The sequence below is a fragment of the Ctenopharyngodon idella genome, chromosome 20 (assembly GCF_019924925.1).
Source record: "Ctenopharyngodon idella isolate HZGC_01 chromosome 20, HZGC01, whole genome shotgun sequence".
NCBI classification, from domain to species: domain Eukaryota; kingdom Metazoa; phylum Chordata; class Actinopteri; order Cypriniformes; family Xenocyprididae; genus Ctenopharyngodon; species Ctenopharyngodon idella.
The window spans coordinates 17847067-17865928 of NC_067239.1; the positions used below are offsets into that span (position 1 = coordinate 17847067).

The 18862-nt window shown below is 36.9% G+C and overlaps 2 protein-coding genes across 2 annotated transcripts; one reads left to right on the top strand and one right to left on the bottom strand.

The window, feature by feature from the left end:
- Positions 1–934: 934 nt before the first annotated feature.
- armt1 (acidic residue methyltransferase 1) lies at positions 935–7453 on the bottom strand. Its single transcript, XM_051874638.1, has 5 exons — positions 7327–7453; positions 5961–6066; positions 5587–5828; positions 4352–4517; positions 935–3995 (listed from the first exon to the last, which is right to left on the bottom strand). Exons 1-5 carry the CDS (start codon positions 7377–7379, stop codon positions 3216–3218), a joined length of 1347 nt encoding a protein of 448 aa, XP_051730598.1. The 5' UTR covers positions 7380–7453; the 3' UTR covers positions 935–3215.
- Positions 7454–9766: 2313 nt separating this feature from the next.
- Positions 9767–18764, top strand: zbtb2b (zinc finger and BTB domain containing 2b). The gene is made up of 3 exons (XM_051874637.1): positions 9767–10239; positions 13421–13601; positions 15405–18764. Exons 2-3 carry the CDS (start codon positions 13429–13431, stop codon positions 16843–16845), a joined length of 1614 nt encoding a protein of 537 aa, XP_051730597.1. The 5' UTR covers positions 9767–10239; positions 13421–13428; the 3' UTR covers positions 16846–18764.
- Positions 18765–18862: the final 98 nt, after the last annotated feature.

An 18862-nucleotide genomic window follows, 5' to 3' on the forward strand; every position in this document is an offset into this window, starting at 1 on the left:
TACTTTCCGGATGCACTGTATGTTTGTTATTTCACTTTAATGGCAATGAAAAGGACCTAGTAATTGCCATTAAAGTGAAATTACTGAACCTAAACATTCGAGCTTGATAAAAATCCTCATTTTAGAAGAACTTTACAATAAAGTTCATTTGTTACTAATGTTAACTATTGAACCTTATTGTAAAGTGTTAACAAAAAATCTATTTCAAATAAATTCTAATCTTTTGAACTTTCTATTAAACAAATAATTCTGAAAAAAAGAGACATCAGTTTCCACAAAAAAAAAAAAAAAAAAAAGCAGAACTGTTTTCAACATTCAAAGTAATGTTGAATGATTTCTGATCATGTGACACTGAAGACTGGAGTAATGATGCTGAAAATTCAGCTTTTCCATCACATAAATAAATTACATTTTAAAATATATATTAAAATAGTAAAGAGTGGTTTTTAGTTGTAATATTTCAGATTATTACTGTTTTTACTGCATTTTTAACAAATAAATGCAGCCTTGGTGAGCAGAAGAGACTTCTTTAAAAACCTTAAACCTTTTTTAAAAAACTGTAAACTTTTAAATGGTAGTGAACTAAGAATTTCTGACAATCCCAAGAAATTAATATCTTTTTCTCATTTTTATAATGATAATTTGTGGTTAAAATATGCAGCTCTGTCCTCAAACATAATTACTGCTAATGCATTTAATTAAAACATTAGTTGATTATTATCTGTCTATTTATTTCTCACAGCTTTACAAATATAAAATAACCATGTTTGTTTTCAAAATAGAGCTGATATTAAAACATACTGTATTGATAACCTCTTTATGTATTATGATACAGTATGTATAATGTACATAGAAGCCAGTGTCAGTTTGGCACAATAAAGTCTCAGTCTGTTGCCGCAGGTTTCTGGAAAAAAACACACTACATAAACAACAATACATCTTACAATCCTTTATTTGAAGCCAACTGAAATCTTTAAGTCTACATTTGAGCTTAGCTCTTGCCAGAAGAGAACTAGAACAGTTGAAAGACCAAAACCATGGCCTTGATTTCCAGAAAAACAAAAACAAAACAAAAAACAGCATGTACGCAGTCCTCAGCTGACCCCTAAACACAAAAAGATTGTGTTCACGTGCTTATTACGTAACATAAATGCTTTGGGGGTTTCTTTGCTCTGTAGAGGCAAGGCTCCTTGGCAAACCCAGGAAGATTCCACACACAACTTTTAAAAAAAGCACACTGTGAAAACAAATTGCGTTCACAAAACAAGACAGGTCAAAAAGCAGCATGGGTCTGTACCATGAACACTTCTGCCAGCGTAATTTCATGACTCGGGGGTGGGAACTGAACTGAATCGCTGGAACTTACAATTACATTGCAAGAGTTCAATTTAAAAAAGAAGGAAAAATTTATTTTCTAAACTTTGTTCGATTGCATTCAAAACACAGAATTACCATTTTAACAAGTGTGAGTACATACTAGCAACAATTTCCAATTTGCTCACAAATAAGCTTAAAAAGAAACAATCTTGGTGCAATTCTCCTCACTGCAGATAACAGTAAACCTGCTTTTAAAGTGCTAGTTAATCCAAACTGTAAACAATAAAAACTCTTTGAGATGGTAGATGGCCAGTATTTTTATCAGACAGAAAGCAGAATGTGTTACCATATATTGATTTTAGTAAATGATTGTGATTTAGTGCTTGGCTAAAACAAAACCTTAGAGGGGCATCTGCATTTCATGAAATCCCTTTTGAATTGGTGTCCTCATACATTCCATTTTGCGGTTACTTTACTAGAACTGTTTTATTAAAACAGTATTTCTTTAATGGTTTATTTTCAATTATGCACTCCATGCAAAGCCCAAACCATTAGGCTACTTTTGAAAGAAAAAAAAAATCTATTTTATATACTATAAAACAACACATTTTTAGCCAGAAACGCATACACCTTTCTCACTATTTCAGGGAGCTTTGGTCAATAACATTTAACTACAAGTTAAAATTTAGGTTCAGTACCTTTTTGTATTTATTGTCTATCATACCAAACAAGACATCTATGAAGTCTTATGGATGTATTGTATGTCTTAATGTTTACATTTGTTTTTTTTTTAAGTAACCGTACTTGTACACAATGCACATCAGCAGTGCAAACAGAAAACCATATACTGTTTAAATTATGATCAAAAGATTGTCAGGTTTCTCTTCAAAACCTCATTGTTCTATAAACAAGGACATCATTTGGGTTAATATTTATTTCAGTGTTTGATATGCAGTAGCAGTACGGTTCATTAAATGATTTGCTTCCAAGCAAAACAAGTGTTGGATAAAAAAATACAAGCAAAGATAAAACAACACAACATTTGTTTGGCATGTTATTGATAACTGAAAAGCAGCATCTTTAGTGCATTTTATCACTTTATCTCTTGCTTCCTGTTAATCTCCTTATCAGCGAGGACTCGGGTTAGGGTTAGTTCACCCAAACATGAAAATCCTGTCATTAATTACTCACCCTTGTGTGGTTCCAAACCCGCAAGACTTTTCATTTTCGGAACAAAAATGAAGCTATTTTTAATAAAATCTGAGCCAGAACTACCACTTTGACGCTTCAAAAAGTTAATGAAGAGATTGTAAAACTACTCCATATGAATTGAGTGGTTTAGTTTAAATTTTCTGAAGAGACTTGATCGCTTAATAACAGATTACATTTAGGTTTTTATTCACAAATAAACATTGATCAGCGAACATAAACAGAAGCTCAGCCGCACCTGCTTGACGCCTGAGAACAAACCTCAGTGGTTCTTGTGGAAGCTCAAATGTGCTGTGTAACTCACAAGAATGAACCACATTGATTCTCGCATGTCAAGTGAACATGCTTGAGCTTCAGTTTACCATAACTGATGTGTGCGTTAGTGAATGTTTATTTGTGAATAAAAGCCTAAATTCAATCTGTTCATCATATAAAGCGATCATGTCTCTCAAGATTTAGACTAAAAAACTCAATTCATATGGATTAGATTTACGATCTCTTTATATTTTTGAAGCGTCAAAATGGTAGTTGCGTAGCTGTCAATGGAGGGACAGAAATTGCTCACATTTCATTTAAAATACCTTAATTTGTGTTCCGAAGATGAACGAAAATCTTACGGGTTTGGAACGACATGAGTAAATAATGACAGAATTTTCATTTTTGGGTGAACTAACCCTTTAAAAAAACTCCTACTGTTCTCTGTTTGGACTGGAAAACTGAACCACAGCGTATTTGCCACTAGTCATCCAGTCTGGATCCTGAGAGCGGAGCTTCTCAGCCTGGCCAGGCTGTAAGCCCACCTGAATATCAGCCTTCAGTGTCCTAAGACTACAGAGAGGGGCAGGCTGGAATCCCCTCAACGCCCTATCAAATAGAACTGTGTGCTCCCATTTCCTATCGCCAGTCAGCTTCCTGTAGTTCAGATCTCCTTTGAAGAGAATCAGATCCGAGCCCTGGAGCGTTCTGTAGAGATCAGCTGCATCCAGCGCCATGTCGCAGAACTCATGGGGTAAGGTCCAAAAAGGGTGGTCATGGTAGGACCAGGTGCCTTCCTTCATGAAATGCTTCCATTGGACACCGCTAGCTGACATCCACTTGTGATTGGCTGCCATGGTCTGCATGATGGTCCACTCAAAGTCTTGTTTGGTGACGTCGGAGACAAACCATGGGATGGACTTGCCATGAAATCGGATTTGCTTGGCTAGTCCAGCAGAAATAAGGAAGTCAGCAAGGACCAGATCGGTAACAAGCTCAAAACCAGCATTGTCTAAAACAATGTCCACTCTCGCATGCTTCTTCCCTGAGGATCCAGACCCTTGAGCAGCAACCAGCGTTGACCAAACCATGTTGGAGTCATCCACTATGATAAAGTGCTGGAGATCAGAGAGAGAATTGATGGGATTGGACCTTTGAGAGTTGTCCTGTCCGGCAGAGATGGACAGATCACATTTGTTTCCCCACAGAGAGACCTACAAAATACACAATAAACAAGATTATGTGACATTACGGAATCCTCAACAGCCTAATATCAATAAAGTGCACAAGCACATGCTGAAAGCAATAGCCACCTCTAGGCATAATACTTGGCACCACAAACTTGATGTTAATTTGGCTAACAAGATTCTTTGTTCTAAATTGAAGATGTGACTCAATAAGCTTATGTGTATGGCTCAGTGAAAGCAATTAGAATCTTGCATCATCAAGCTTCCTTGTTTTTGGTGTTGTGTTCTTTTGTCATAGAAACATAAACATGTCCCAGAAACAATTGTTTTTAATGGCAGGGATCATTGAATTATGCTGCTGCTAAGAGCATGGACATACTAACCTGAAGCAACTTGAGAAAGTTCTCTCGCAGCTTCATCTCAGTCATGTTCTCCATGTTGGTGATGAGCTCCTGAAGGTATGTACAGAGAGTTTTAATCGCTTGTTGAGATTCAAAGAAGCTTTGTGTCTTTCCCTCCTTATACACGTCAAATTTATCCATCGGTGGACTTTGGAAGCAAAATAAAACAAACAAAATTAATTATACAATTCAAAATGTACCAATGCAATGGACAGTAACTGAATCAATTACTCTTGATTTAACAAAATATTGTGAAAATGATAAAGACAGCACTTGAAATTATTCTTTGATTTAAAAGACACTAAAATGGTGTAAACTACTTCACTAATTACTATACTATTGTATTTCTAAAGCAAGCCATACTTTTTAACTCATCAAAATTTCATTTAGACCTGTAAAGTACAATCATGTACATTTTTCTGTGGTCTTCATGATATAAATCTGTCCTATTATTAAAAAAAATATATATATTCTTGTAACTGAACTAACAAGTCAAATCATACTCCCATGAATTTTACTTGTATTTAAAATACCTCTTAAATGGTTAGTTCACCCCAAAAAATGACATTTCTGCCATTAATTACTCATCCTCATGTCGTTCCAAACCTGTAAGATCTTCGTTCATCTTCAGAACACAAATTAAGATATTTTTGATGAAATCTTCCTGACCTCCATATACACAGCAACGTAATAACCAATTTCAAGGCCCAGAAATATAGTTAAACAAAACAAAAATAACGACTTTATTCAACAATTTCTTCTCTTCCCTGTCAGTCTTGTACACTGTTGATGTTGTAAACACAGTGCAGCGCTTCAACAGCATAGAAGACTTACAGGGAAGAGAAGAAATTGTTGAATAAAGTCGTTGTTTTTGCGCACAAAAAGTGTTCTCATCTATTTTAACGTCTTTATTACCTTTCTGGGCCTTGAAATTGGTTATGATATTGCTGTGTATAGGGAGGTCAGAAAGCTCTCGGATTTCATCAAAAATATCTTAATTTGTGTTCTGAAGCTGAATGAAGGTCTTACGGGTTTGGAGCGACATGAGGGTGAGTAATTAATGACAGAAATTTCATTTTTTGGGTGAAACACATTTAATGTCAAATGTAATTGCCATATGGTCATGTGTCCTTAACATCTGAATAGCAAATACTTAAAACAATATATTTACATTTATAATAATTTATAATTTAATTATATCAATTTTATTAAATTACTTCATATACAGAGCCTCTTGGATCCTTCGGTACATGTAGCACTCCATATAAAGCCATGGTGACTTGAACCAGCTGACAGGCTGCCCGTCCTCCATCAGGTCCTGCTGTCTACCCATGTACTCATTCCAGGCCTCTGTGTCCTCAGCATTATCAGTCAGAAGCAGCACAGGTTTGTCTGTCTGCAGTTCATTCCTCAGCTTGGACAGGAAGGAGATGGCCCTCTTCTCTGCCTTGATGCCCTCCTGAAGAAACATTATCTAGAAGTTAAATCTGAGAAAACTGTCAGTACAGGCTTATTTTATTTTATGAATAACATAAGAAAATATTGAATATTGTAATAATATTAAATGTAACAAATGTAAAATCATACGTACCTCTCCATAGTCTTTGAAGAAATTTTCTTTATTGCGATGTAATGTGTCTACCACTTTTGTGAGTATGGTTGGTAGTCTATCTCTCACAGTCAGATAGGCAAATGACCTAGAAATAGCGAATAATTAAACATCGTAGGTATTATTATTTAGTTATTTAAAATAATTCTATAATTTGGACAAAAAAGACATTTGTTATGGAAAAACCTAGCTGTTATAACTTTCAATAGCACTACCCCGATAGCAAACGTACATCTCGGAGACGTCTATTTGATGTGCGTGTTTACATCTGGAAGACTATTTTTTAGTGTTTGTTCATCTGCAATACCTATAGGACGTTTCCTGTCAGATGTCAAATAGACGTTTAGAAACTGTCTTTAAGATGTTTATGATTTAGAATGCATGTAAGACTGACATCTTAAAGACGTCTATCAGATGTTTGTACAAAGCAGATGCTTTCCAGATTAAGTGATCTTTAGCAGACATCTTACAGACGTACGTGTACTGTCTGGGTAGTAATTTGAAGAATAAGAAAGAAATGCATCTAAAAAGAAATAAAGTATTTTATTAGGTAATAATTGGCGGTAGTTGGTTACTTTCATTACATCCAGCAACAGCATGTCCATTGAAATCAAAGAGTCTCAAAAGCTAGTTAGTCTAGACAGCATATTTAGCCCTAATGCGCGTTCATGACCGCCAATGTTGCCAAAAAAGGCTGAGTTCACTGGGTTGTTTTGAAACACATACACTTGGCCCTTTCACGCATTTACAGTAAAATAACCAGATTGAATTTTCCAGTAAATACACAAATGTGCTGTTCACACAAGCAATGTTCTGTTTTTAACGGTAATAAACTATCAGTAACAAAAGAACAGTAAACGCAGCGCCGTTTTATTCATCCAGTTTTACGATCTGTCCATGTTTTGTTTTACTTCTGAGTGACAGAAGTAAGGGAATGAACCGTCACACAGAACGTGTTTTTGCTCTTAAAAACACGAGACGCATAATAGTTACTATAGTACGCAGTTGTAGCTGCAGAGCGTGCTAATGCAGATATTCTTTTTTTTTTTTTATCATATCGGTAATTTACAGGTAATGTTACAATTTCATATACCGGAAAATTGCCAGACCTGATTTACCGGTATTTTTGAAAATGTCCTTTCACACATGCTCTAGTGTAAACGGTAATTTACTAGTAAAGACCGTACGTGTGAAAGGGACTAATGATAGGCTGTCATGCTGCCTATTTGACTAAATGCAGCATGCATTCATTGCAATTGAACAACACGATGAATTTCTTGCCGTAGCCTAATTATATATAAATGACGACACCAGTGAGCATGAAAGCCAAACTATTATGAAGACATACCCCTCAAACTTAGCAGAGAGTGACAGCGGGGGGAACATTCCCTCTACCTCCATCTTCGCAATACAAACAGGAAGGACTAGAGATTTTCAACAAACTTTATTTAAGAACGATCGCTGACCAACTAACAATGTAATGTAAAGGTATAAAATAATTTAATACACTCTGTGTCCTTTAGTCGCATATCGCAGGAACACATTAAATCACACAAATAAACATGTTATTTGTTGTTGTTTTATGAGAAATCATAAGCCAATTTGAGCAGTCTGTATCTCGTGATCGTTGACACTACTGTCCTCTAGTGGCCGGTCTGTAAGCCATGTTGGTCACACAAACATATCAGACATAAGACAATATTCAGATAGTGTTTGTTTAAATTAACATAATATTCACAAACTACATTGTAATTTTTTATTTAATATTAATTCAATTCGATTTAGCCTGCACTGGTGAAAAAAAAAGAAAACATCTTAACCATACGGTTTGTAGCTGGTCTCTCAGACTGGTCTGTTGGCTGGCTTTAGAGGGTTTTTGGGTACTTTTCAGCTGAACATGCTGGGTGACCAGCCGGCCATAGAGCAAAACAATAGCTTAACCGGAAAAAAAAACAGAAAGAACCAGCATAGTCTAATGTTTAAACATTTTCAGCAGGTTAGTAGGCTAGTCTCAGGATATCCTTTTCATGAAAGAGAGACCTAGATCTAGGGGTTGTTACTGATTAACTGTCATTGATTAAAAAAGATAAATCAGGTCTGTGTTATCTATATCTAATCTACATGTAAGAACATGCTTGATACTACACTAACTTACTAAACCAGTTACATTTTATTATTCTGTGTACAGACAGTAACAATTCTAAAATATATTTAAGGATGCTAATGTGATTTCAAAAATTGGAAACAGAAACCAGCCCCAGATGCCTTTATCACCCCACCAGACCACATGGCACTAACAGACAGCTTGTTTTCTCTGTATGGAGACACCACCCCCCCAACTTCCCTTTCCTTGTTCTTTTTTTCCCCCCCGCAGACTCGCAACTTGAAGTTGGCATCCATTTTGCTGTCTTAAACTTTCAGGCTGTTGTAAACCGCTATTTTATATTTTCTTAACATCTTCTCAAAATTCTTGCATGTATTTGTTCATGTGATTCCCCAGTGTTATTCATTTCCTGACATCTTTAGCAGGCCTGGTCAAGCGAGCTCACATCCTGTTCTCCTCAGTACAACTCATAGTGAAAGCTCATAATCTCTGGACACAAGCAAACTGAAAAGGAAAATGTAAATCGTTTCACCTCTTGCACTGTTCAGAAAGGAACTAGTGATTTTCTCAAGGTAGTGATTCTTAAAAAAAAGAGCTTAGGGAAATTAAATTATTCCTCTTACAACAAAATATAAGCTATTTAAAGGCTAAATGTATTTAAAGGCATTATATCTAAAGTATAGAGAATGGAAAAAGGCCCTTGCAAAGGCCAGGATGATCCAATTTTTTTTTTTTTTTTTAATTTACGTTAAAATTAATTGATTAGTGAGAACATAGAATAAGGATCCTCTTTCTGGGATCATAAGGAAATATTTTTATTCAGCACCCTTAAGATAAAGAAAAAATATGTTCATTCTGGTATAAAGATTTCCAACAAGTATTTTTTTAAAGACTTGACTAAGAAAATTAATAGTATTAATAGTACCATTTTTATAAACAATGTTTAATAACATTTGTTGCAAATACATTAAACATGTAAACCAATGGAGGACTAAACCTGCAAAAATTTAAATAAATACATTTCAGAGTAATCACGTTAATTAATTTTGTTAAACCATATATATATATATATATACAGTCAAACCAAAAATTATTCAGACATTTTTGATATATTTTTACTAATGGGTGCAGGATACTATAGTTCATTTATGTAAGAGAGGATAGCAAAATAAAGTAAACTGTGGCATATTATACCCAAAAATTCTTCATACAGTGGACTACCAGTAAAATTGTTACAATATTGGAACCACAAATTATTCAGACACTTTGATCTGACCATGTTTTGCTGAAGTGTTATCTGATATAATTAAGATTATTTTTTTCTGACAGTTTAACTCAGATCTTGTCATATTTTATTACCATTTTTTAAACTATAGTGAATAAACTGTATTAATGAATGAAATGTTCAGGGTGTCTGAATAAATTTTGGTTTGACTGTACACACACTTTTTAATATATGAATAAACAAACGCGGGTTTATTTTCATATTTATTCGTTTTAGCTATTTAAAAAAACAAAAAAACTCCATTAATATCCCCATGTATTTTTTAAGCTAAATTATATATATATATATATATAGTTGTAATATACCTCATTAAGTTCACCCACAGCCTGTGGGTGTGATATCATCGTTCTTCGAATAATACACGAGTTTCTCGTGAGCCAGTTTCTCTTGGCTGAAAAAGTGCACAGTCTGTCAACTGAAATGCAAATAGCCCTGCTGCATGTATCTGTCTCGATACGTTATCTTCATGTGGGGGTGGGTAGCGTGACCTACGGCTATCTAACTCCACTAAAATCCGTTTATGTGTAACGTTCACCACGTTTGCCGTCCCTGAATGATTAGTCAACATTCATCTCCGCCGCACCGTGAACACATGAGAACGACACACGTATCGTTCACCAGTGCGCTCATTTGGCTGCTCTTAGCGCCAAAGACCGTTTGTTTTGGCATCCCAGGGAAGTGGGTTTTACAACCGCTGTTTTAAGCCCTTTTAGACAGTCATGTGATTGTAACGTAACCCGACCGGAAAACACCGACGACCATCGCCGCCAATGCTGCGTTTGAGAGGAACAGAGCAGCTGCGAGCCCAACGGACAAGTCCCCCGGTAACAGACAACGACTCACCGAACTCCACACGCTCTAGCGGAGGAAAGGTACGTGTGTGTTTACATCCATCAACCTTTATCATTTACTGTTCGTTTTAGGTATTTGTTGTTTTTTTAGTTTATTTATTCGGTGACCACCCCTTCCCCCCGTGTGTGTGTGTGTGTGTCCGTTTCACGAAGCTCCGTTTATTTTTGCTTCTCCTTTCTGATGCTCGCTCCGTTCTGGGTTTATATCGTTGTTAATTTACACTATATTCGAGATGAGGTCGCTTGATCATGTGCTGGTCGAGCAGCATGCTTCGGCGCGTGATCGTATCAGTCATCACGTTTCAGTTTTTGACGGTTTATTTTCTATTTGCGAAGAAAAACAGATTGCGGAAGTGGTCGGTCTCTGCGGGAGATCTGTCCGTTCCACGTGTCTCCGTAGTGGGAGGAGCTAGTTTACAAACCACAATGAGAGCAAGTTGAAGCTGTAGCGATTGGTTTGGAACTGAAGTTTTGAGGAACTGCAATGCTCGTTTGATATATATTCGGTACCAGGAAACACCTGTAAACGGTTTATAAATGACCTGGATAAAATTAGTCATGTCACTGTTTGTATATTTCGGCAAATTTCGATGATTGCTGAAAGCTGGGTGACTTATTGAGTAAAAAACTAAAGTTAAAGATTTACTCAATAAGTTTTGCTAATTAAAAAAAGTTTTACACCAAAAAGAAATGAACAGACTTTTTATTAAATATTAGAAATTATGTACACTCATATGAGTCTTTCAGAGAAAGATGTTTTATTCTACTTCCTCATAGGTGCTGCCATGTTGACATCACATGACCACATGCAATGAGCAGTAAAGTGCAACACTCGGTTCCGAAAATTAAAAATCCCATTTATTTTCTCCATAGAAGAATTGATTTTTAACAATAACTTATAAATCTTTACAGACCAACTGTGAGCTACAATATTATTGTCAGTGGTACATGCTTTTGGTGAAGCCGACAGTCTGCATTATTTCAACTTAATTTTAAGTTTAACAGTAAAATTTCTGGACAAAAAAACTACATGATTCTGCAGAGGAATCTCCAGCAAACAGAGAATCACGAAAAGCAAATTGCACCAAAACATTTCTTTAGTGCTAGCCCGCTCCCACGAAGCTCCATGAATGACGTACGATTCATTCTGTGTCCAAATATGCCTACTTCCCTACTTTATAGTTGCTGAAAAACTGAATGTATCAGTAGTTTTATATTTTCCCATTTCTTTTAAATTTGATTATCTAATTCGCAATGCTTCATGGGATTGTAGCTCTTTCTCTTGTTAAAGCTGTTAAATACACTGTCTAGTACCTTTTTCCTTTAGTCCAATTTTCAAATACAGTTTTGCTTCAAATCAAATTTTGCAATGCTATGATTCACCTTGTAGCTGTTTTTTTTTTTTTTTTTTTTTACTTTATATAGCACTTTCAGACAATGTTCGAAGTTCTTTACAAAGCAACGTCACATTTCATAGAGCGTGCCACCAATATCGCACAAATAACAATAACATACAAACAATTGGGATTCATTTAATTTTATGAAATAATTATTTTATGTGTATGTGTTGCAAACAAAAAATGGTAACACTTTACAATAAAGATCATTAGTTAAACATTAGTTAATGTATTAACTAACATGAACTAACCATGAGCAATACATTTGTTACTGTATTTACTAATCTTCGCTAACGTTAGTTAATGAAAATCTAGCTGTTCATTGTTTGTTCATGTTAGTTCACAGTGCATTTACTAATGTTACTAGATTTTAATAAAGTGTTAGTAAATGTTGAAATTAACAAAGATTAATAAATGCTGTATAAGTGCAGTTCATTATTAGTTCATGTTAACTAATGTAGTTAACTAATGTTAACCTTATTGTAAAGTGTTACCCAAAAAATATAGATGACAATGAACAAAACAAAAGAAAGACAAATTGCTTTGGCGTGAAGCAGCAGCACTTAAACTTCATGAATCCAGGCCAGTAGGTCTCAGAATAGTCCAAAATCACTGGTGCGATTGGACGATTGAAGGAGAGCTGGCTTAATTTTTTTTTTTAAATGCTTTTTTCCCAGTCTGTACACACAGCTATGTGACGTTACAACCAATGCTTTCAAAGACCACTGACAGTGAGTCTGTAGGCTCTATGGACACATCCTTTCTCCACCCAAGCAGGGTTGAGTGGAAGTAGCCTCAGGAATGCTGGCTGAAGAGCCAGTCATGTGACAAACAAAGCCTGTTATTGACCTTTAGGCTAATGGACATTCAAGGCACAGAGGCTGCTGAGCTGGTTCTGGTAGTTGAGGGTTAATAATAATAACCTCAGGGTTTTGGGTTCATTGTTCAAAGGTTGCCTCAGATGTTTGGCCTTTGGCTGTATCTGACCATTTGGTTGGGGGCGTGTTGTCAGGGTTACAACATTAGGATCATGTGTTAGTCTGAGTCTCTTTTTGCTCTCTGAATAACCAGTTAGTTGCCTTAAATATAATTTCCCATGAATCTTTCATCTTAACCTTATGATAGAAAATATTCAGATAATGTAGTTGTTTTCTATCCTATTGTTTCTCTTCCCCCAGAGTTAAAACCTTTACTATCATTTTGTTTTATATAAAGGATATATTTAAATAACTCATTTATTATAAGTAGAGGTCTGAAAAATGTTTCAAGGTATATCTTGGGAGAATATGAAAAGCCACACACTCGGTCAACAGTGTTTTCTGTTTGTAAATGTCTGGAGAATGCATACTCGGCAAACCTTCCTTAAGCTTTATCAATAGGAATTACTCAGTCTTACATGTAAATGGGAAGTAGATTTGCCAGTCTAAAGTAGCAAAAAGAATTAGTGTTTAGGTTTTAGACTTTAGTAAATCAAATGCTGTATTGGAGTGCCTTAAAAGCACTGTAAGTAACAGCAAGTTTGTGCCAAAGTGTAATGCTTAGGGTTAAGGGTTAAAGTTTGTTCAAATCCTTAACCCTAAGAATCAGCAATAGTACTGGTTTTAATATTCATATGCTAAGTGTAAATTAGAGTTGAGCTTATTGTTAATCCAACAGTGTTAGAATCATATTTACGGCTGTTCACTGCTGATTAAGTCCATGTCAACAGACAACTCAACAGCCTTCTTTCACTCAGTCTTTTTTTGGTGCATTGTGGTCTGTAGTAGACAGGAAGTTGACTGTCATCTCTGGCCCTTTCTGTGTAGGTGGAAGTATGGAGCTGGCCAATCATGGTCTTATCCTTCTGCAGCAGCTCAACGCGCAGAGGGAGTTTGGCTTCCTGTGTGACTGCACGGTCGCCATCGGAGATGTTTTTTTCAAAGCACACAAGGCCGTACTGGCCGCATTCTCGAACTACTTCAGAATGCTGTTTATACACCAGGACAGGTAAAAGCTTTATATGTGATTTTTTTTTTTTTTTTTTTTTTTTTAAATTCCCAATTTGTGCCTAAATTAGGGATGTTCTTATGTTATTCTCATAACCAATAAATGACCAATATTACAATTCTATTCTATTTTGTCTAAATGAATTAAAAAATAAAAATCAATAATTTCAAATGCTACAAGTGAATTTAGGCACCACAACATTAATATGTGCAGTTTGAAAAATAGATATTCATTTGCTAAAGGCTGGAATACACTACATGACTTTTCAAATCTGAACACATTTTAAAACACTAGGCGCATCATACGCTTGCTGAGTTTGTAAATTATTACAGAGTAAAACTTGGCATTGTGTCAGAGCCTCGTGGGTAGCGTTCCGACAACAAACGTGCCAACTGAATGCTATGAAAACATATATAGTGAATTTACCCTAAATATATGCTATATGCAAAACAGCTTTGTTCAAAAGCTCTATAAAGTAAAAGGACAGTTTAAATCCCTACATTAAAAAATGAAGATAATAATAAAGATAATAAAGAAAAACAAAAACACAAACTCTGTGTAAACAGATAAAAGGAATGTTCTGCAGGAACAAACACATTCACTAGTCTGGACACAGTAACGTAATTTCTATATCCTGTAAATGTAAGAAAATGTAAATGTCTTACATTTATATTCAATTACATGCCGTTATCCCTTTACAGTTACAACTCTCATAAAATACTTGAATTACATATTGACGTTAAACCTAAATTTAATGTCCAACAACAGATATTTCAGCAAAAATGCATATTTTTGCACTGAATATTGTCTCCCTCTCCAATGCGTCCCGTCTGTTTGATGCGCAAGCGCGCCGGCGTTCATGCAGTAAAGTCTGAAGATTAACACAGACTGTCAGGACGAGCCTTAATTCAAAATGGAAATACTCGTGTGAATTTGTAACACTTACAGATAATGATATAACCGTAAAATGAAAGTTTTGCGCTGAGGAAACATCACACATTAAACAGCACACGCATCTGTCAAAACGCCTGACAGGGCAAGTCATGTTAGCATTAGGCTAATGCATTAGCTTGAAGCTTAAAATAAATAATTCTCATGTTTTGGGCAGCTTCGACCATGTACTTTTCCCGCAGCAACTCATTCTTTTTCCTACACTATTTTTAGATGCAGTTTTTCCATTAAAGTGCGTTATTCAGTTCTGTAATTCGATGATACTGACGGAAGTTTTCCGTGGACCTTGGGCAGACGCGATCAATCGATAGTGACATTTGTTGTCGATGATTTTCATTATCGATTAGTTGTTGCAGCCCTAGTGTGAACCTAAAAAATCTAAGTCTTTGCCCATTATGCATTACGTGATTTTCTGCAAAATCTGCAAATTCCAACTGCCCAAAATCTGCAGAGTGGCTCTGCCTTTCGACAACAATCGATTTTTTTTTTTTTTTTTTTTTCTGATAACTATCCAGACTGCAAACTGGGGCAAATATCTGGGCAAAAATTGTGTAGTGTATTCCAGCCTTAACGATTATGGCTTGTATTCTACCCTTAAAGATTATGGCTTGCACAAATATCCAATATTGATCATGGATACCAATAGATTGTGCATGTTAGTACTATTAAGAACTATAAAATGTGTTTTTTGATTTTAAGGCACAATAAATACTTAAAATGAACAATGAATATTTTGTGCTAAAATGTGATGTGCTCTTTTCTAATAAGCAAGTATTAACGCACTTCCATAGCACAAAGATTGGTGGGGGTTTTTTTGACGTTGAATCTTTGTTTCTTTCTCTTCTCAACCAGTGACTGCGTTCGCTTGAAGCCTGCTGACATTCAGCCCGACATCTTCAGCTACCTCCTCAATCTGATGTACACCGGCAAACTGGCGACACAGCTTATCGACCCAGCTCGCCTGGAGCAGGGCGTCAAATTCCTCCATGCGTACCCTCTTATTCAGGAAGCAAGTCTGGCTAGCCATGCAACTCAGACACACCCTGAGGTCAGCCTTCCCCTGTCGTCCTCTCTTTATGGCATTCAGATATCAGACCAACAGGCCACACTCACAAACCGCCTCTCAGCGAGAACGCATCTCTCCTCACCGTTCGACTTAGAAGGTGGCGGTTTGCTCGATGGGAAGTGCGTTACCACAAACAAAGCTACCTCACTGATGCGTCCTGGATCCAAGCACAGGCACGGTCTGTCAGAAACGGAGGTAGAAGCATCTGCGAGCACCAGTCAGTTTGTGAGGGAAGGCACAGAGATGGAAACATCTGCAGAGGCCCCGTCTTGTTCCCTAAACACCAACACCATTCTACATGTGAAGCCCAGCATCATGAGAAGAAATGCCTCTCTGAGGAAGCATTATACGTGCCACGTCTGTGGGGGCCGCTTCACTCAGCGAGGAGCCTTACGAGAGCACCTGCTTCTACACACTCAGGCTATGCTCCCCCTTGTGTTAGAGTCCGTCGGTGCGGCTTCCCCCATGGCGACTGGAGGTGCTGCTACACCAGAGGTAGAGGAAGTTCTCCGAGGCAGCGAAGCCGCTGCAGCCACTCCCATCATTGTGGACATTGCCAGTGACAGCGAGCAGCATCTGTACTCAAAAGACTCGCCGCATCCTGAAACCGCCATGCCCGTACCGACGACAACTGCAGTCAGCCTGTACACTGCGCAGCCCCAGGCGGACACGCCTCCTCCGTCCGATATTGCTGATATTGACAACCTAGAGGGTGCGGCTGACATGGAACGGGAAGTGAAGCGGAGGAAATATGAGTGCTCCACTTGTGGCCGCAAGTTCATCCAGAAAAGCCACTGGAGAGAGCACATGTACATCCACACAGGCAAGCCGTACCGCTGCAGCGCCTGCGGCAAGAGCTTCTGCCGGGCCAACCAGGCGGCACGGCACGTTTGCATGAATCTCAGCTCAGAACCAGCGTACACCATGGTGGACCGACAGAGCATGGAGCTGTGCGCAGCAGATGACTCCAGCCAAATGGAGGCGCTGTTTCTAGGCTCGTCAGGGAGACCGTACAAATGCAATGTGTGTGAAATGACCTTCTCCAGCCCCAATGAGGTAATCAAGCACCTGTGCTTCAACCAGGGGGCGCTCTCGGGTGGAGTGGCTGGAGAAATGGGCGTCAGTGGGCTGAACAGTGACAACATGGCCAAAGACGAAGGCTCAGATTCATCCAATGGTGGGCCATTGATAACACCCATTAAAACAGAGGAAGTCTTTGTGGAATAGCTCCATATTCATCCACTTCAAAATATTGTTTTTTAATGTATTGCATTTGAATTGTGGGTAAATTATGATCAGAAGTTAAGCTACAGATCAAAATTTCTGTTATATATATATATATATATTGTTTTTTTTTTTTCTGGGGATTTTACTTCTACTGAAAAGTACTTCTGCTTTCTGCGTTATTCTTTTTTAACACTTTGTTATTATATTTATAACAGATTTACAGTCTGTTTAGTCCAACAAGTCAAATTCCTGCTTCATTCTATATTTCTTTCAAAGTTTTTGTTGGTTATTCGGGTCATTTGCAGTTTGTGTTGTGGTTAAAGCTCTTCCTCTGTCTAACTGTACAGGAAAAGGATGTAGTGAACTGCTGGCCTGCGTTCGTCTCAGTGCAGATCAGTCTTGACTTCACATTAGGTTGAATTGGTAACTCAATAGAATATTAAAAAAATTGAATCCACAAAATCTTTAGTTCATGAGCATAGCACCAAAATTTCTTTTGTATGGCCCCTCCATGAAAAATGAAATAATGTCATTTCTGAGCAGCTAAATGTGATATTGGTTTAAGAAATGTATTCACTACCTCAACCGGTTTCGGACATGCAATATCAGACTAACCCGAAATTTGCATCAAAGGGTCGAGGATCAAAGTCAACTTTATCTTCCAGTGCCTCTGAGGAGTTACACAGATCTCAAAGTTTTTCTTTCTGACACTGTTTCTAATTTCTTATTACATGCTTTGGGTTAGCAAGTGTAAGGTGTAATTGTAGATAACTTTTATGCAGTGCCAGATTACTTAATGTGACCCACAATATATTTGCCTACTTGTCCACTTTTGTAATTTCACATTTGTTCACCTCTGTTATTGTGCCAGTACCACCTAAATGATAAACATCCATGCCGTCCGTAAAATTGGTTGGCGGCAGCAGCTCATCAGCAATCTGGTTGTGTTGCTCTCACTGTGGTTCAACATGTTTACAGTTGTGCTGTGTGTTTAATCAAAGTCGTTACTGTGTGTGAATTTAGAAAACACTGTGGCCAATCGTACACATGTACATAAGGTAGCTTGAAGGGAGATATTTCTGTCACTGTTCGCAGATTTAATTTTGCCATGAAATGATTTGCTTGAGTATGTTCTTAAATTCCTTATTTTTGAGCCTTATATAACTTTTCTAATTTTATGTACAGTGCTTTATTTACAAAGAATTTTATAATCTCAAAGGTTGTATATTGATCAATGCATTTACCGTAGAATATTATCCATTTTAGTGTAGCACAAGTGTCTGTATATTTGTCATCTCTGCATCGGCTGTCTTTATGTTCTAATGAAACTGACAGTGAGGTCATGCTGTTAAAGCACTGATATCTACTAAAGATCCCTGACTACTCTCATTATACTTGTGCTACATCAGGAAACTTCTTTTTTTTAACCATTTTAAACCAGGGCAAGTTACAATCAGTGCATAATATTTCTTCCATCTTTCTCTTTGTAAAGACCTTCTAGAAATATATTTTAAGACCACTGTGAGTTAAATTACTACTGAATAGCTTATTAGAGCCCAGGATGGACCATTTGCTTCATTTTGTTACAACTAGGGTTTTTTTTTCCCTTTTCTTTTTAAATTGTGATGTTAAAGGACAGGAGACCTTGTCCAAATTATATGTAATCATACATGCCTTTTTTCTGTAGTATTGTTACAACTCTTTATTATTTGTACATATGCAAGTTGTTACCCATTGAGGCAGTTATAGGGAGGGGAGGAGAGGGGTAAAGGTGCCCCCTTCAAATGCACAAACCCCAAAGCCAAGGCAAGCATACTGTGATCTCTCGCTCCTCAGGAACATGAACAGTTGTCTCTGGAAAAAATACTTCCTTTGCATTTTCATTGTGAATAATGATAATAAATCCTTATGTTTTTGAAGTGTGCGTTTTGTTTTCTTTAATATACGCTACTGTTCAAACGTTTGGGCTGAGCATGATTTTTAAAAGAAATATGTTTATTCAGCAAATTTATAAAAA